At 55.1% G+C, this 16,658-nt stretch overlaps 2 protein-coding genes across 2 annotated transcripts in view; one reads left to right on the forward strand and one right to left on the reverse strand.

The window, feature by feature from the left end:
* Positions 1-8,407: 8,407 nt before the first annotated feature.
* Positions 8,408-11,486, forward strand: IGFALS (insulin like growth factor binding protein acid labile subunit). Its single transcript, XM_007453567.1, has 2 exons — positions 8,408-8,451; positions 9,586-11,486. The coding sequence occupies exons 1-2, from the start codon at positions 8,436-8,438 to the stop codon at positions 11,388-11,390; spliced, it is 1,821 nt and encodes a 606-aa protein (XP_007453629.1). The 5' UTR covers positions 8,408-8,435; the 3' UTR covers positions 11,391-11,486.
* A 1,364-nt stretch (positions 11,487-12,850) lies between these two features.
* Positions 12,851-16,658, reverse strand: part of NUBP2 (NUBP iron-sulfur cluster assembly factor 2, cytosolic) — a 5,024-nt gene continuing 1,216 nt past the window's right edge. Inside the window, exons 2-7 of the mRNA XM_007453568.1 lie at positions 15,213-15,331; positions 14,920-15,118; positions 14,023-14,177; positions 13,797-13,907; positions 13,621-13,690; positions 12,851-13,067 (exon numbers count right to left, since the gene is read on the reverse strand). Of these exons, the coding sequence (XP_007453630.1) occupies positions 12,922-13,067; positions 13,621-13,690; positions 13,797-13,907; positions 14,023-14,177; positions 14,920-15,118; positions 15,213-15,331 (800 nt within the window). The 3' untranslated portion in view covers positions 12,851-12,921. The remainder of the gene's footprint in view (positions 13,068-13,620; positions 13,691-13,796; positions 13,908-14,022; positions 14,178-14,919; positions 15,119-15,212; positions 15,332-16,658) is intronic.

Genomic DNA, 16,658 nt, shown 5'->3' on the forward strand with positions numbered 1-16,658 from the left:
ATTTTCTTCACTAGTTCCTGATCCCTGACCCAGTGCCTGCCCGCTTCCCTCTGAGGATTTTTATTTTAAAGTATTTCCTGACTGCTCAGTTACCTGTCTGGGTGGAGGCTCTGTCTCTCACCAAGCTACACCTCTGTGCATTTAGCCTGACTCTCTGGGAGGTGCCCCCAGGTGGCGGTCTTACTTCCCACAGCCAGCACACTAGGTCCTTGTTGCTTTTCTGACAGCCACCCACCTGACCTGTGTGTCATGTGCTATCCCAGTGTGATATATTTCTCTCCAGCTGTAACACTGCTTAGAGTTTAGGAGTGACTGTATTTTACTAAATAGAACCTTTAAAACTTATTTAAATTGAGGTGAGATTCACACAACATATAATTAAGTTTATAATTCAGTGGCTTTTTTTTTTTTTTTTTTTTTTTTTTTTTTTTTTACTTTCTTGGCTGCACTGCACAACATACAGGATCTTAGTTCCCTGACCAGGGATCAAACCCGTGCCCCCCTGCGTTGGAAGCACAGAGTCTTAACCACTGGGACCACCAGGGACAACAATTCAGTGGCATTTAGTACATTCACAATGTTGTGCATCCCCCACCTCTCTCCAATAACCTGAAACTTTTAACTTAATCTGTCAGTAAAACCGTAAAAGGAGAGGCTTTTCCTGGACCATCCACTTCTATGGACACTGGTTCTGAGTTGGGGCAGCAGAGAGGCCTGGAGAAGAATTGGATCTCAGTGGATCTGGGAGAGAGCCTGGCCCAGGTGCTGTGGATCCAGAGAGGAAGGCTGGTCCTGCAGCCATGTATGTCCCCAGGGTACACACACCTGTTCCACCGTGTCTCAATCAGTCCTCAGCAGAGGTCAGGGCCACCTCTGCTCTGGGGCCCTCAGGCCCATCTGGGATTCCACTGAGGTGGCAGAACATCAGGTTCCTTCTCTTCCTTTCTTCTCCAGCCTTTCTCCTGCTCCGTAGCTCAAAGAAAGAGTTTTCTTATTCTTTGTCAGAATATTTTCTTAGGCCAGAATCTTGACTTCTTAAGGTTCCAATAATCTCTTTTCTTTCCTCTGATTTCTGTTCTAACAACCCTCTTTTGAAGGAATGAATACCTCATGTCTAGTCTGAATGGTCAGGGACCAAAGAATTTTAGAAATTCAAAGATAAAATAAGTAATTCAACAATAATGGAGGGATTCCCTGGTGGCACAGTGGTTAAGAATCTGCCTGCCAATGAAGGGGACATGGGTTCGAACCCTGTTCTGGGAAGATCCCACATGCTGGGGAGCAACTAAGCCCATGTACCACAACTACTGAGCCTGCGCTCTAGAGCCCATGAGCCACAACTACTGAGCCCATGTGCCACAACTACTGAAGCCCACGTGCCTAGAGCCTATGCTGTACAACAAGAGAAGCTACTGTGATGAGAAGCCTGCGCACTGCAACGAAGAGTAGCCCCCGCTCTCTGCAACTAGAGAAAGCCTGTGCGCAGCAACGAAGACCCAATGCAGCCAAAAATAAATAATTAAAAACTCTCAAAAAAAATAATGGAGATTCTTTAATACTCTAGTTGATAACAGGACACTGTCACTCAACTGAACCTATTTATAGAACATTCCAGCAGCATTTTCAGGTGCTCATGGAACATTCTCCAGGATAGACAATATCTTAGACTACAAATCACAATGAATTTTAAAAGAATATACTTTGTAATTTCAAACTCCAGTGGAATTAGATATCTACAACAAAATGAAGCCTGGAAAAACCCCAAATGTTTGGAAGTTAACACATCTAAATAGTGTGTGGGTCAAAAAGAATGGAAATCAAAACACAAAATTTGTGGGATGCAGCTAAAGCAGTGCTAGAGGGAAATGTGTAGCTTTTAAACACCTGTATGAGAAAAGAAAGGCCTCACAAAACCTAGGCTTCTACCTTAAAACACTAAAGAAGAGCAAACAAAACCCAAAGGAAGCAGAAGGAAAGAAATAGTAATGATTAGCAAGGAGATCAATGAAACAAAACAAAAACCACTGACCAACAAAATAACAAATTACCAAAATCATGAATGAAAAAGGGTACATCACTACCAATCCTACAGAAATGAACAGGACTTACAAGGGAATACTAGGGAAACTATACCAACAAATTAGATTTTAGATGAAATGGACAAATTCCTTAAACTGATTTAACAAAAGTCTGAAGTCTTCATGCAAAGGAAAGCTCAGGTCCACATGACTTCACTAGTGCATTCTATCAGTAACACTAATCACTCACAAACTTTTCCAGAAAATACAGGAGGGGACACTTCCCAACTCATTCTATGAGGCTAATGTTATCCTGATACCAACCAAAACGAGAGATCAATGTCCCTCATGAATACAGATGTAAAATCTTTAAAACGTTAGCAACCCAAATACAGCAACATTATACACAACCAGGTGGGATTTATCACAGGAATGCAAGGTTGGTTAAACATCTAAAAATCAACATAAACCACAGTCACAGAATAAAGGACAAAATCCACAAGATCATCTCAGTGGATGAAGGAAAACATTTGACAAAATCCCACACCTGTTTGTTCGTGATAAAAAGTCGAACAAACTAGGACTAGAAGGGAGCCTCTTCGACCTGTTAAAGGACATCTGTAATTTCCAAATGCTGCTGTATCAGATCATTACAAACTTAGTTGTTTAAAGCAACATAAATGGGGACTTCCCTGGTTGTGCAGTGGTTAAGAATCCGCCTGCCAATGCAGGGGGACACGGGTTCGAGGCCTGGTCTGGGAGGATTCCACATGCCGTGGAGCAACTGAGCCCATGCACCACAACTACTGAGCCTGCGCTCTGGAGCCCACCAGCCACAGCTACTGAGCCCGTGTGCCACAACTACTGAAGCCTGCGCACCTAGAGCCTGTGCTCCACAATGGGAGAAGCCACCACAATGAGAAGCCCACACACAGCAATGAAGAGTAGCCCCCCACTCGCCACAACTAGAGAAAGACTGCACGCAGCAATGAAGACCCAACACAGCTGATCAATCGATAAATAAATAAAAGAAAGAAACCACACAAATGTATCATCTGACAGTTCTGGAGGTCAGAAGTCTGACATGAGTCTCACTGGACTAAAAGTGTCCACAGAGACGGTTCCTTCTTCAGGCTCTAAGGGAGAATCTGTTTACTTGCCCTTTCCTGCTGCTAGAGGCGCCTGCATTCTTGGCTCCTGACCTCCTTCCTCCATCTTCAAAGGTCAGCAGCTGTGGGTTGAGTCCTTCTCTCATGCCTCACACCGACCTCTTCTGACGCCCTCTGCCACTTTAGAGGACCCTTGTAATTACAATGGGGCCGCCTGGAAAATCCACATTAATCTCACTATCTTAAGGTCAGCTGATTAGCAACCTCAATTCCCCTTTGCCATGTAACCTGAAACATTCATGATTCCAGGGATAAGGACATGGACATCTTTGGTTTGGGAGCATTATTCTGCCTGTGACAGCATCAATGAAAAACATAAGCCAGCATCATAATTCACAGTGGAAGACTGAATGCTTCCCACTAAAATTAGGAACAAGGCAGGGATATCTGCTCTTGCCACTTCTCAACATTGTACTGATGTGCAACAAGGCATACACACATACACACACACACACACACACACACACACAAAAGGCAGTATACATATTGGAAAGGAGTAAAAATACGTAAAAATGTCCTTATTCACAAATGGTGTGATCCTTTATGTGGCTTATCCTAAGGAATCCAGATACACACACATACCTGGAACTAATAAGTTCAGTAAGGTCCTAGGACACAAGATTAACAAGAGAAATCTGTTGTATTTGCACATACTAATGACAGTCTGAAAACGAAATTAAAATAACTCCATAATAGCAACTAACAAAATACTTAGAAATGATCAAAATTAGTGCAAGATTTATACACTGCAAACTAAGAGAAAGAAGATGTAAGTAAATGGAAAGATTCTATAATCCTCGATTAGAAGATCTTTGCGATCTTGGGTTAGGCAAAGAGTTCTTAGACACAACACCAAAATCGTGAGCCATGAGAGAAAAAAACTGATAAATTTTGGACTTCAGTAAACTTTCGTACTTCAAAAGACAACATGAAAAAAAGGTGACAAACCACAAAGAGAAAAATATCTGCAAATGTTATCCTTGATAATCCATAATATATAGTTTCATATCCATAATATATAGTGTTGCAACTCATTAAGGAGTCAACTCAGTTAAAAAATGAACGAAAGTCTTCAACAGACACTTCACCAAAGAAGATACAAGAATGCCAACAAACACATGAATAGGTGCCCAATATCAACTGTCAGAGAAACAGAAGAGCTAAAAAACAAAAGAAAACAAAACTGACCATACCAAATAGTAGTGAGAATGTGGAACTGGAATTCTCGTAATTTGTAAAATAATACATTTTGGAAAACAGTTTTTTAAAAACTAGACATAAGTACTATGTGAACCAGTAATTCCACTCCTAAGAATCTATCCAAGAGGAGTGAAAGCTACGTCCACACAAAAACTCATACACAAATGTTCATGGCAACATTATTCATAATAACCCCAAAATAGGAACAAACCAGATGCCTATCATCTGATGAATGAATAAACAAATGTGGCAAATCCATAAAACAGAATATTGTCCAGCCATAAAAAGGAATGAAGTACTGATATACACTATGTAGATGAACCCTGAAAACATGCTCAGTGCAAAAGGTGAGATACAGAAGGCCACCGATTGTATGGGGATGTTCTAAAGCTGGACTGTGTGTGTGGCTGCACAGCTGTACACAGTTACTAAGAATCACTGAATTTTATATCGACAGTGGGTGAACTTTATGGTGTGAGAATTGTACATCAATCAAGCTGTTTTAGAAACAATCGTTGGGTAAAGGCACCACAATTAATACTTTATTACATTATCCCAACATACTTCTAGAAAAATATTTCAGTTTAGACAAAATGAAATGAAAGAGGAAAAAAGGTAACACTTAACAATAGTATCAAAAGTAACAACCAGGGCTTCCCTGGTGGCGCAGTGGTTGAGAATCTGCCTGCTAATGCAGGGGACACGGGGTCGAGCCCTGGTCTGGGAGGATCCCACATGCCACAGAGCAACTAGGCCCGTGAGCCACAACTACAGAGCCTGCGTGTCTGGAGCCTGTGCTCCGCAACGAGAGGCCACGATAGTGAGAGGCCCACGCACCACGATGAAGAATGGCCCCTGCTTGCTACAACTAGAGAAAGCCCTCACACAGAAACGAAGACCCAACACAGCAAAAATAAATTAATTAATAAACTCCTACCCCCAACATCTTTAAGAAAAAAAAAAAGTAACAACCATCTACAGGAAAAGAAAATCTAAAAAATATATGCAAGATCATAACAAGGAAATCTACTGAAAGAAACGGAAGACGACCTAATTATGCTATGTCCATGGATTGGAAGACTCAAGCTGCAACACAAGTCAAACCTGGACAGGCTGCTCCCACCGTAGACAAGGAAACACATGGACCACGAAGAGCCTGGAAGCTCTTGCAGACAGAGGAGGATCTGCTCTGCCTCCATGGTTCAGGGGGAGCCCAGAAAGGGCCAGGCTATGCGGCCCCTGACCATGTCAAGGGTGGCGTCCAGGAGCGAGGAGGGAGGGAAAGCCACTGCACTAAACGTGGGGAGGCGATCATAACCCACCAAAAAGAACGAAACTTGAGCATCACCTGACTCTTAGGAAGTGAAAGGGTGGCCCAAAGACGTCACAGAGAAAGGTGGGGCAGTGATGCGTTCACACAGTATTTGAAGAGAATACACTCAAGTCCATGTGCTGAACGGGACCTGAAGTCATGATGCATACATCAGCCTAGATAAAAAAAACCTTTTTTGCAGTTTTTCCATTTAAGGAACACCTTATGAGACCATGTTAAAATTAAGAACTCTCACCAGAATCACAATGAAGAGAATGGAGAGACAAACCACGGCGCAGAAGACAACACTGGCCACACATACCTAACAAGGGGCTTGCATCCAGCATAGTTTTAAAAAAAACATAAGTCACACTGACAGCAAAAGACTTAAACATGTACTTTACAGAAAAGGACAGTCCACTGGCCAATGAGCCTCCCTATGAAGAGCTGCCATCATTGGTGATTGAAGAAACACAGGAGAATGAAAGCCACTGTCCCCCCAGCTTCAGGGCTGAGAAGAAAGGGTGGGGGTGGTGTTGAGGGCACCCCTATTGGCTCCAGGAAGGTGTGACCCCCTAACTACCCAGGAAGGGGTTGGCCTTACCTGCAAGGATGACACAGGCTGGTCCCAGTGGGTCCACTCAGGACCACAGGAACGCACAAGGGCCCCACAGGGTCGCAGCACCACGACAGGAAGGAGGGAAGGGATGCTATGGCTTGGCACACGAGTGGCCGGGCCTGGGGCTTCTGTACAACACCATTTCCACGAAGACCAGAAACCAGACTCCTCGGGGGGACCCTCAGGGGGTTAACTGGAAAGAGAGGCCAGGGCAGTAGTCAGCCTGGGTCAGGACTGGCCGCTTTGGGGGAGCAGGGACAGAGCTGGCCCCGGGCGGCCAGAATAGAGGTCTTCTCTGAACTCAGCAGGCTGAACACCAGTGTTACCGCAGGACTCGAGAAAGGTTTACAAATACCTAACCTGCCTGCCACAGTCCCGATATGCGTTCTCCGCCACACAAGCTCGACTGGGGATTTACAGTAAGTTTCCAGCCCCAACCCTCCAAGTGTGAGGAGACAGGAATGCTAACTCTCCTTCCAGTCCACGTGCGTCTGGCCCGCATGCAGGGAGCTTCCCAGTGAAGAGGCCCCATGGCCCCGGACTCCTGCTGAGTCCGCACTTTCTACTGTGTAAATGTATGTTTACCGTGTAAATTTCTGGGTGTGGACTTTCTCCCTGCAGATCTATAATTTCTCAGAAGAGAAGCTGAGAAACGACCTGGAAAAAAATCAAAGCTCAATAAAGGGAGGAAGACAAAGCCGCCCCTCGGCACTGCTGCAGGATGAGCTGGGGAGGGGGTGCCATGAGGCTGGGGGTGGGCCTGGCCTCCAGCCTCTCCTGTGCCCGGACAGCTCCTGCCTACCTCACTTCTTCTCTCCTCACCATGCACCTTTCAGGAGGCAGACCTGACTTCCTCTTCTGCCTCACCAAGAGGTGCAAGAGTCTCCTAAACCTTGACAAGCCTTTGCCCTCCCCAGACTCAGGTTTGCTTTTTTCAATGCCTTCTGGCCCCTTCCGAGCATAGCCCCCCCCGCCCCAGGCAGAGCAGAGGGGCTGGTGGGCAGGCACGGCTGGCAGCCAGAGGAAGGGTCCTCAGTAAAGGAGGGAAGGGTGGCTGGAGGGCAGCACTGTACCTGGCAGCCTGGGGAAGATGTGGTCAGACCTGGAAGAGCAGAGACCAGGGCTCCCCAGGTGGAGGGGAGGATGGCACCCCAAATCAAGCAGCCACACCCCTTCTTACCATGTCTGACCTGTGGCTGACCTCAGGCCGACACTGGGTACCTGTCCCAGGGCCTGTGCAGTGCAGGGTGGCTGTGGCCCCAAAGGAGCCCTGGAGGGCAGGATGGGACCCACTGCTGGTGGGGGCTGGTCTCACAGCCACAAGACCTCGCCCCCGAGGCCAGCCGTCCCCCACTCTCTTCCTGGGAGGACATTGTTGGGGAAAGCAAACACAAAGTGGCCGGGGCCCTGCCAAGCATTCCTAGAAGAGGCTAGGGGGAGGGGCAGTGGCCAGACAGCAGCTGACCCTGAGGTCACGGGAGAAGCCAAGGCTGGGCCAGGCCCCTGGGAGCTTGATCAAGGACCCCACCCAGACAGTTAGGAAACGGGGAGGAGGGGGGAGTGGTCAGCATGCCGGGGGTAGATGGGCAGGCCCATTTGGAGATGTGTGGTTCCCGCTTAACTCCCACATGGCCATCTGCTGGAAGACCCTAGGAGCCCCCTGAGGGGCCCCTACCCACAGGCAGGGCAGCCAGCTGAGCACCAGCTCCTCACAGGATGCTCCAAGGGAGACCCCTGCCCAGCACTGCCTGCAGCCCCAGCTCTGCTCCACCCTGCCCTGCAGGGGGATGGGAAGATGGGGGGGTTGGGAAGATGGGGGCATGGGCCCCTGTTGTCCCTTAGAGCTGCACCCCGGGCCACCTTGCACCCCGAAGATGCATCAGGGCAGATGCAGCCCCCAGCCTGTCCCCTGTGCCATCCACACCCTGGGCCCCCAGTGCTGATGCTGGCAGCCCGGCAGGAGGGGGTTAATGGAGCTGGGGCCAGCAGGCTGGGCTGGCCAGTGACAAGGGTGCTGGCTGTCCCAGAGGCAGTGGGGAAATCCAGAGGGCAGGAGCAGCCAGCCCCAACAGACGCGCCCCGCTCCCTGCCCGCCTGCGGACTGCTCTGCACGAGGGATGGCCCTGAGGAGAGGTGAGGCCCCCACGTGCCCCAGCCACTCACTTTGGGGGGGGGGCGACCATGTGCCCCCAAGCTCACTGGGGTAGGGGCTGCCCCCAGAGAGGGCTCAGCTCTAGGTGGGCCGGGGCTCTGGGAGCCCATGGGGGAAATGTGGCCACTCAGGGTGGTGGGGTGTCTGGCCCTGGAGAATCGCTGTTGCCTCCTGCCCCCTCCTCTCCTACCCGAGGGCCCAGGCTGGCAGCACAGGGCAGGAAGGGCACCCACACTGCTACCCCAGGGGCCCTGCCTTAGACCCTCCACTGGGCCAGGGCATGCTGCCTTCCCAGCTACTCGGAGGCCAGTCAATTGCCACCCTGTCCCCTCTTGGAGCCTAGACCAATCCAGCTGGTGTGTCCACCCTGGGACCCGAACTCTCAGAGACCAGAGAGAGGCCTAATGTGGTGGGCAGCCCAGTGCCCAGTGGAACTTATGGGGGATTGTTGCTGTGGAGCCTGGCATCCTTTGTCCTGTGCCACAACCCAACCTCCGGTGGGTCAGTGGCCTGGGGTCCCCATCTGCCCTTGAGGCCTGCACCCTCTTCCTCTCCCCACACCAGCACTGGGCCAAGCCCCTGGGTGCATGCCGGACACACTACGGAGGTGAGTACCCCCCAGTCGGAAGTCTAGCTGGGGCAGCGGGCATCCAGCTCACTGTCCAGACAATCAGGGCAGCAAGCGCATACCCACCCGAGCCTGCTCCAGAACATTCTCTCACACTTTCCTCCAGGCCTGCCTGGCAGCCTAGCCTGGCTTGAGTGTCCACCTTGGGGACGCAGATGAACACATGGCCTAGTGGCCAGGTCCCCAGCCTTCAGTTTTCTCTGGAACAGGCACTGCCACCCCGCTGGTCCTGTGGGGTGGAAAGGGCAGTTGGTTTTGAACCAGAGAACATCCCAGTCGTCCTGCCTGGTCTCCACTTCCCATTTAAGTGGGGGACCCAGATCTCAGCCCATACCTTCTCTGGTTCGGTCAGCAGTGCCTTCTCTAAACAGTTGCGTGCTGTGGTCCAGGTGTGTGGCTGAGGCCTGGAAGGTTCCACGTCTTGCTTGCCCTGGGCTCACATCCTGGGCTGCCTCAGTGCTGCCTCCCCAAGCCCCTCTCCCCACAGGAGGCCCGGCCCTGGTGGTGCTGCTGGTCTCCTGGGCAGTGCTGGGCTCCCACAGCCTGGAGGGAGTGGAGTCCGCGGCACCAGCAGACCCTGAAGGCCCCCAGTGCCCAGCCGTCTGCTCCTGCGGCCATGACGACTACACGGATGAGCTCAGCGTCTTCTGCAGCTCTCGGAACCTCACGCGGCTGCCCAGCGGCATCCCGGACGGCACCAGGGCCCTGTGGCTGGATGGAAACAACTTCTCCTTCATTCCCGCGGCCACCTTCCGGAACCTCTCTAGCCTGGGCTTCCTCAACCTGCAGGGCAGCGGGCTGGCCAGCCTGGAGCCGCAGGCGCTGCTGGGCCTGCAGAACCTGTACCACCTGCACCTGGAGCGGAACCAGCTGCGCAGCCTGGCGGCCCGCACCTTCCTGCCCACGCCGGGCCTGGCCTCGCTCGGCCTCAACAACAACCTGCTCAGCCGGGTAGACGAGGGCCTCTTCAGGGGCCTTGCCCACCTCTGGGACCTCAACCTGGGCTGGAACAGCCTGGCCGTGCTGCCCGACACTGCGTTCCAGGACCTGGCCAGCCTACGCGAGCTGGTGCTGGCGGGCAACAAGCTGGCCTACCTGCAGCCCGCGCTCTTCTGCGGCCTCAGCGAGCTCCGCGAGCTGGACCTGAGCAGAAATGCCCTGCGGAGCGTCAAAGCCAATGTCTTCGTCAAGTTGCCCAAGCTCCAGAAGCTCTACCTGGACCACAACCTCATCACTGCTGTGGCCCCAGGTGCCTTCCTGGGCATGAAGGCGCTGCGCTGGCTGGACCTGTCACACAACCGCGTAGGTGGCCTCCTGGAGGACACCTTCCCGGGGCTGCTGGGCCTGCATGTTCTGCGCCTCTCACACAATGCCATCGCCGGCCTACGGCCCCGGACCTTCAAGGACCTTCACTTCCTGGAGGAGCTGCAGCTTGGCTACAACCGTATCCGGCAGCTGCCAGAGGAGGCCTTCGAGGGCCTGGACCAGCTGGAGGTGCTGGCGCTCAACAACAACCAGCTCCAGGAGCTCAAAGCAGGCGTCTTCCTGGGCCTCTACAACCTGGCCGTCATGAACCTCTCTGGCAACTGTCTGAGGAACCTTCCAGAGCAGGCGTTCCAAGGCCTGGGCAAGCTGCACAGCCTGCACCTGGAGGGCAGCTGCCTGGGCTGCCTCGGCCCGCACACCTTCACCGGCCTCTCGGGGCTGCGCCGGCTCTTCCTCAAGGACAACGGCATCGCGGCCATTGATGAGCAGAGCCTGGGGGGGCTGGCCGAGCTGCTGGAGCTGGACCTCACCTCCAACCAGCTCACGCACCTGCCTGGCCAGCTCTTCCAGGGCCTCAGCCACCTGGAGTACCTCCTCCTCTCCCGCAACCGGCTGTCTGCGCTATCGGTGGATGCCCTGGGACCCCTGCAGCGCATCTTCTGGCTGGATGTGTCGCACAACCGCCTGGAGGCGCTGCCTGAGACTGTGCTTGCGCCACTGGGGCGGCTGCGCTACCTCAGCCTCCGGAACAACTCACTGCGGACCTTCGTGCCGCAGCCCCCCGGCCTGGAGCGCCTGTGGCTCGAGGGCAACCCCTGGGACTGCGGCTGCCCCCTCAAGGCCCTGAGGGCCTTCACCCTGCAGCACCCGGGCGTCGTGCCCCGCTTCGTCCAGGCCATGGCAGAGGGAGACAACGACCACCAGCCGCCCGCATACGCCTACAACAACATCACCTGCGCCAGCCCCCCCAGCATCTCGGGCCTTGACCTGCGTGATGTCGGCGAGGCCCACTTTGCCCACTGCTGACCCGAGGCTGCCCTGCGGTCTGGACGGGCCCTCGCCACCCCAGGGGACATGGACCTGGGACCTGTGGGCCCCAGCCTGGTCCCTGAGGGCCTGACCAGGAGGGTCGGGGACACAGCCTCCCCAACCATCATCAATTAAAAGCAACCCAATAAATGTGGCCACGTATGAGATTGTGTGGGGAGCTCAGGGAGGGAGAAGTGCTGGCTGGGCTGTGGGCCCCTCTATGCCATGACTGCCCCACCTCTGGCTGCCTTGGTCCCACATGCCCGTCCACAACCCTTCCTGTCCTGTGCCCAGACTCTTCTCGTCCACTAGTCCCCAGGCCCCATCCCCACTTGAGGAGCGGCGGGCACTTACTCAGGTCCTCCAGGAACCTCGGCATCTCATCCCCCTCGCTGGGCAGCATCCTTGGAGGTGGCCTGGTCCTGGGAAGCTGGGGCCCAGCTGCTCCTGCTGAGGCCAGCCTGGGGCCAGAAGCGGTGCAGACCCTCACTCTCCAGGTCCCTGTGCTCCTGGCCAAACCCCTCAACAGTTCTGCCCCTGCTCCCCCCACCCCCACAAGAAACATCCATCCTTGGTACACTCCTTGCCTCCCCATCTGCCCCCACGAAGTGGTACCTGAGGGCTGCTTCCCCAGGCCCCCTGCCACCCGTGCCCCAGGGACCGTTCCACATTCTCTACTGAGCACTCCACCTCTCCCATTGGGAAGAACAGCACACCATGCCACCATTCTGCTTTCCAGAACCTCCCCCTCCTGGCCTTCCTTGGAGCCGTGCAGGGAAAACCCCTGGGACTCTGTTTCACACTCACCTTTCTGCTCTTCAGCTCAACCCCTCAGGCCCGCAGCACGGAGGGCGGGGCGGGCACTTAGCTCTCACTGGGCCAAGCGTGGCCACTCACACATCGCAAGTTATCTGACAAACTCCCCAAACGTATCTTCACCCGAGTCTCCAGGAGCCTGTCGACGACAGGGCTGTTGGCCCAGTTCCTGGGACTTAGGAAGTGGACACTGTCTGCCACAGGACATGGTGACACTAAGCCAGGGAGGCGGGACCAGAGCAGAATGATCTAGAAAGGTCAGACCTGTGACCACGGCGGTGGAACGGGTTTATTTTGGGCTCCTCTGAATTACAAGTTTGACACCTTACTGGGTGCTGCTGCCTATTTCACCAGGATTATAGGCCCAGTGTGCTCCCAGACACACAAGCTTTGTGAACAATGTGGAGACTTGGCTGTCTGGGGCATGTGAGTACCGAGCTGCACCACCAGGGAGGTCAGGCCACGGCATCGCGACCTCACGCTATCCCCAGGCCCTGCCACAGGCCGACCAGGCGGAACCACTGACTGTCAGTGGCTCTGATGCTGAGATGCTGCTGAAGCACCAGAAATGTCCAGGGCAGGCCCACAGGGAGAGGAGCACATGGTGACGGCAACCCAGGGCCACGGGTTTCAGGAACCGTGCTGCCACCTCTGTTCCAGGCTGTGAGCACGAGCCCCACAGCACACAGAGGAGACATTCAAACTGCCTTGGTCAGGAGAGTCCAACAGGCGCCTCGTTCAGAATCTTCTGGGCTATGCAAGAGAGTGCGGTAAATGCGGGGCTCTCGGGGAACCCCCGGATGAAGTCTTGGCCCTCCTCCAGGCTCCGCGTGAGCTCGGGGTCCAGGGGCACAGAGCCTGGGAGAGAGAAAGGAAGGGGGCAGAGAAGGGGCCAGGTGGTGAGAGCAAAGCCCGGGGCCGGGAGGCCACGTCCACACTCCCCACGGCCCAGGAGCCCGCTGGCAGTGCCGCTTTAGCCGAGAGCAGACACCTCTTGCTGAGGTGCCTGGCAGGAAGGTACTCTTGGCCTCAGTCTCCACTGGAACGGCCAGCAACCCACCCAGCAGGCCCGGCCCCACCACCTCTCGGGCTCCGGCCACTGTAAGAAAGCACAGGGCAAGTGCTGGGGACATGGTCCCGTGCCACTGGCGTCCCTGATACAGGCAGAGCCTCAGCCGCCCCTCTGCACCTCCGTGGTCTCAGCAGGCGTCTTAGCCGCAGACACCCGCTCAAAGCCTGGGGGGCTGCCTCTCGCCAGTTGTTGGGAACCAGTTTGTTAGAGATGAGCTGACACTCGCAGCTCAGGGAAGACAGGACTTTCCACCCTCCTCTTCTCTTCCCTGGGTGCAGGAGGCGTAGGGAGGTAAGGCCATCTAGAGCAGGGGCCCCGGGGCAGCCCTGGCTCGCTCACCCAGGAAGGGGACTCCAGCGTGTCTGGCCAGCTCTTCGCCGCCTCCCCTGGAGAAGACGTTGGTGCACTCCTAGAACACAGAGGTGCGGGGTCCACCTCCAGGCCTCTCACCACCCTCAAAGGGGGATAGGCCGACCACCCACACCCCCGACTTCCTGCGACTTCCTACAACTCACTGTGCAGTGTGGGCAGACGAAGCCACTCATGTTCTCCACGACCCCGATCACCCGCAACCCCACCTTCTTACAGAAGGTCAGCTCCCGCCTCACGTCCCCTACGGACACTGCCTGGAGACCAGGAAAGAGACGGGACCAGCTGATGGGCATCCCGAAAACTCAGCCAAGGTGAGCGGAAAGAGTAGGGCAAAGCGCCTGCCCCAGTGTGAGGGTGCTCCCGTAGTACCTGGGGCGTGGTGACCACGACGGCCCCCAGGGGGCTGTAGGGGCGCAGGGTGTCCACCACGGCCATGTGCTCATCAGAGGTCCCTGGGGGTGTGTCCACAACCAGGTAGTCCAGCTGCCCCCAGGCCACATCGGACACAAACTGCTTTATCAGTGCTGTGGAGGGTGGCCCGGGGTCGGGGAGAGAGCAGGCGAGGCAGGGTCTCACAAAGGGGTCACACGAAGCCTGCTGCCTCCTCCCAGCCCTGGGGCAGGGTGGTGTCTGTGGGTTCCGGTACCACCGGGCACCCCGAGAGCTGCGTGTGCCATTCCTCACCAGGGGCAGGATGAGTACAGCAAGGTGGGGAGACCCTTCCCCACCCCACCCCACCCCACGGACTACTGATTGGGCCTTAACTGAGGATGGCTAGCGTGGACCTTCCTGGGGTAGGCATCTGTGCCCGAGAGAGGTGGCCTGTGGTGGAATGCCATGCCGGCGTGTCCTGGAAGCAGCCCCCACCCTGAGCTTGCTCTCACACCCAGCAGCCTCGCTCTGCCCACCGGAGGGAGTTTAATGCCATCTGCTTGTTCAAAGGCACCAGAGCCCCACCAGGCACCCCACGCTGGGCGGTCTGAGCCCCAGGGGATGGACCAGCTGGCTGAAGGCTTCACAGCTGGGTCTCATGCTCTTGCCCCCAGGCCCGCTGTCCGAATACTTGCGGGCTGACTGCTCAGGTGCACAGCAGGAGAGTCTTGGAAATGAAAAGGCCAGCACTAGAGTCTTTGGAACTTTACCCGAGGCTGGTGCTGTGGGGGGAGGGCTGTGTGGAGGAGAGCCAGCAGCCCTGGGGCTCCTGCACCAAGAGGGCAGCTGGGGAGGCCAGCAGGCTGACAGTGCTGTCTCCTGTCCGGTCATTACCGTTCTTCTTGGGGCCTCTCCACACCACTGCCTCATCCGGCTTCTCTAGCAGGAAGCCCACAGACATGAGAGAGATGCTCTGCTCCTGGTCCACGAAGACAGGCACCCAGCCACTGTCGCACTGATGCACAGCCTTGCCCTGCACCCGGAGCATGTGGGGGATGCTGGGGCCACACAGGTCCACGTCGAGGATACCCACCTGCAAGGAGGCAGGACGTCCACACGGCATACAGGGCACCGGCCAAGGCCCACAAGGGGCAGGGGTGGCGGCTCAGGAGATGGGAGGCACTCACCTTCTTGCCCGCGTGGCGCAGGGCCAGGGCCAGCTCCGTGGAGATGGTGCTTTTCCCAACACCCCCCTTTCCCGAGAGAACGAGGACGATGTGCCGGACGCCGGCCAGGTTTCCAGGCTCTAGTCAGAAGGACAACAGGGGAGGAGGGCAGGGCTCTCCTTCATACCAGCCGCCCTCCATGCTCATTCACTGCGGTGTCACCAGATACTTCCTACATCCCAGATCCTGAGACCAGGGCAGTCCTGAGACCTGCTCCATCACCCGGGCATGAGCAAACAGGCCCCTGTGAAAGGGCTTCCAGCAGGCCCCAGACCCAACCTACCAGTTCCTCAAAAATGGCTGCTCCCATTCTGTCTGGAGTGGGGCTGCTGGGGCAGGAAATGCCTCAAACTGCTCCTCTTTCCAGCATGCATACCTGTGAGCTCATGCGCACAAGGCCAATTCGAGCCAAAGACTCCCAGCTGATTCCAAGGGAAATGGGCAGAGACTAACGTAGAGTGCTCGTTGCAGTCAGGAGGTACACCTGTGCCAGGGCAGCACTCACGGCTCTGAGGTCTGATCTGTAGGTGCCCAACCCCCTCCCCTGGGGTCAGAAGAGGCACTCAAGGCAGCCCTGGCCTCCAGTTCTCAGGAGGGAGGCCACAGCTCTGGGGAAGCAACCACAATCATGTGGGTGCAGATGTCAGGTCACCTGGATGGCTGAAGATCGTGCCTTAAGAAACCCTGGGTACACAAGGGTGGCCAAGGCATCAGTGCCATGCCCAGGCAGGCCCGGGTCCAGCCACTCTGGGAAGCCCTGTTGGTCGCTCTGCCCCAGCTGCTCTTCCTGTCAATGAGCCTGAAATGCCACCCTGTAAATACTCACCATTCCAATCCCTGCCTCCCCACAGCGGCTGCCATCTGCATACAAACAACCCTCAAACCCCCAGCAAAATGCCCACCTTCTTGCCCCAGCGCCCTTAGGACCTCACCATCAAGACTCCTGCCTGGCTTGCAGCAAGCCGCTCACTCACTCCACCACCCTCACTGCATACCCGGGTCCCCAGGAGGGCCTCAACAAAAGGTGAATAAACACTGTCCCCCCTCCTGACCCATCTCTCATGGGTAAGTTCAAAGACCCCGCCACCAAAGGCTCCCTAGAAAGAACTCAGAGTGCTCCTGGCCTGGCTTTCCAGCAGGTCCTTGTCACAAGTGCGTTCTAGCGCCTGTCCTGGGTCTCCGTCTGGTACTGGGGGCCGAGAGATCTCGTAAGGTGACAAGGAAAGGGCACCCCCCCCCCAACCACCCAGATCATTGCCTACAAATACCTTGGACACCATGCCTCAGGCCACCTCTGTGTCAACTTAAAAGGCTATTACTTAAATTGCTTTAATATCAAAAACTACTTGGGAATCAATTTCATCTTTCTTTGGTGTGGGGAGGGGTGCTCTGGTAGAAACTAGGGAA

The sequence above is a fragment of the Lipotes vexillifer genome, unplaced genomic scaffold (genome assembly GCF_000442215.2).
Source record: "Lipotes vexillifer unplaced genomic scaffold, Lipotes_vexillifer_v1.1 scaffold914, whole genome shotgun sequence".
NCBI classification, from domain to species: Eukaryota; Metazoa; Chordata; class Mammalia; order Artiodactyla; family Lipotidae; genus Lipotes; species Lipotes vexillifer.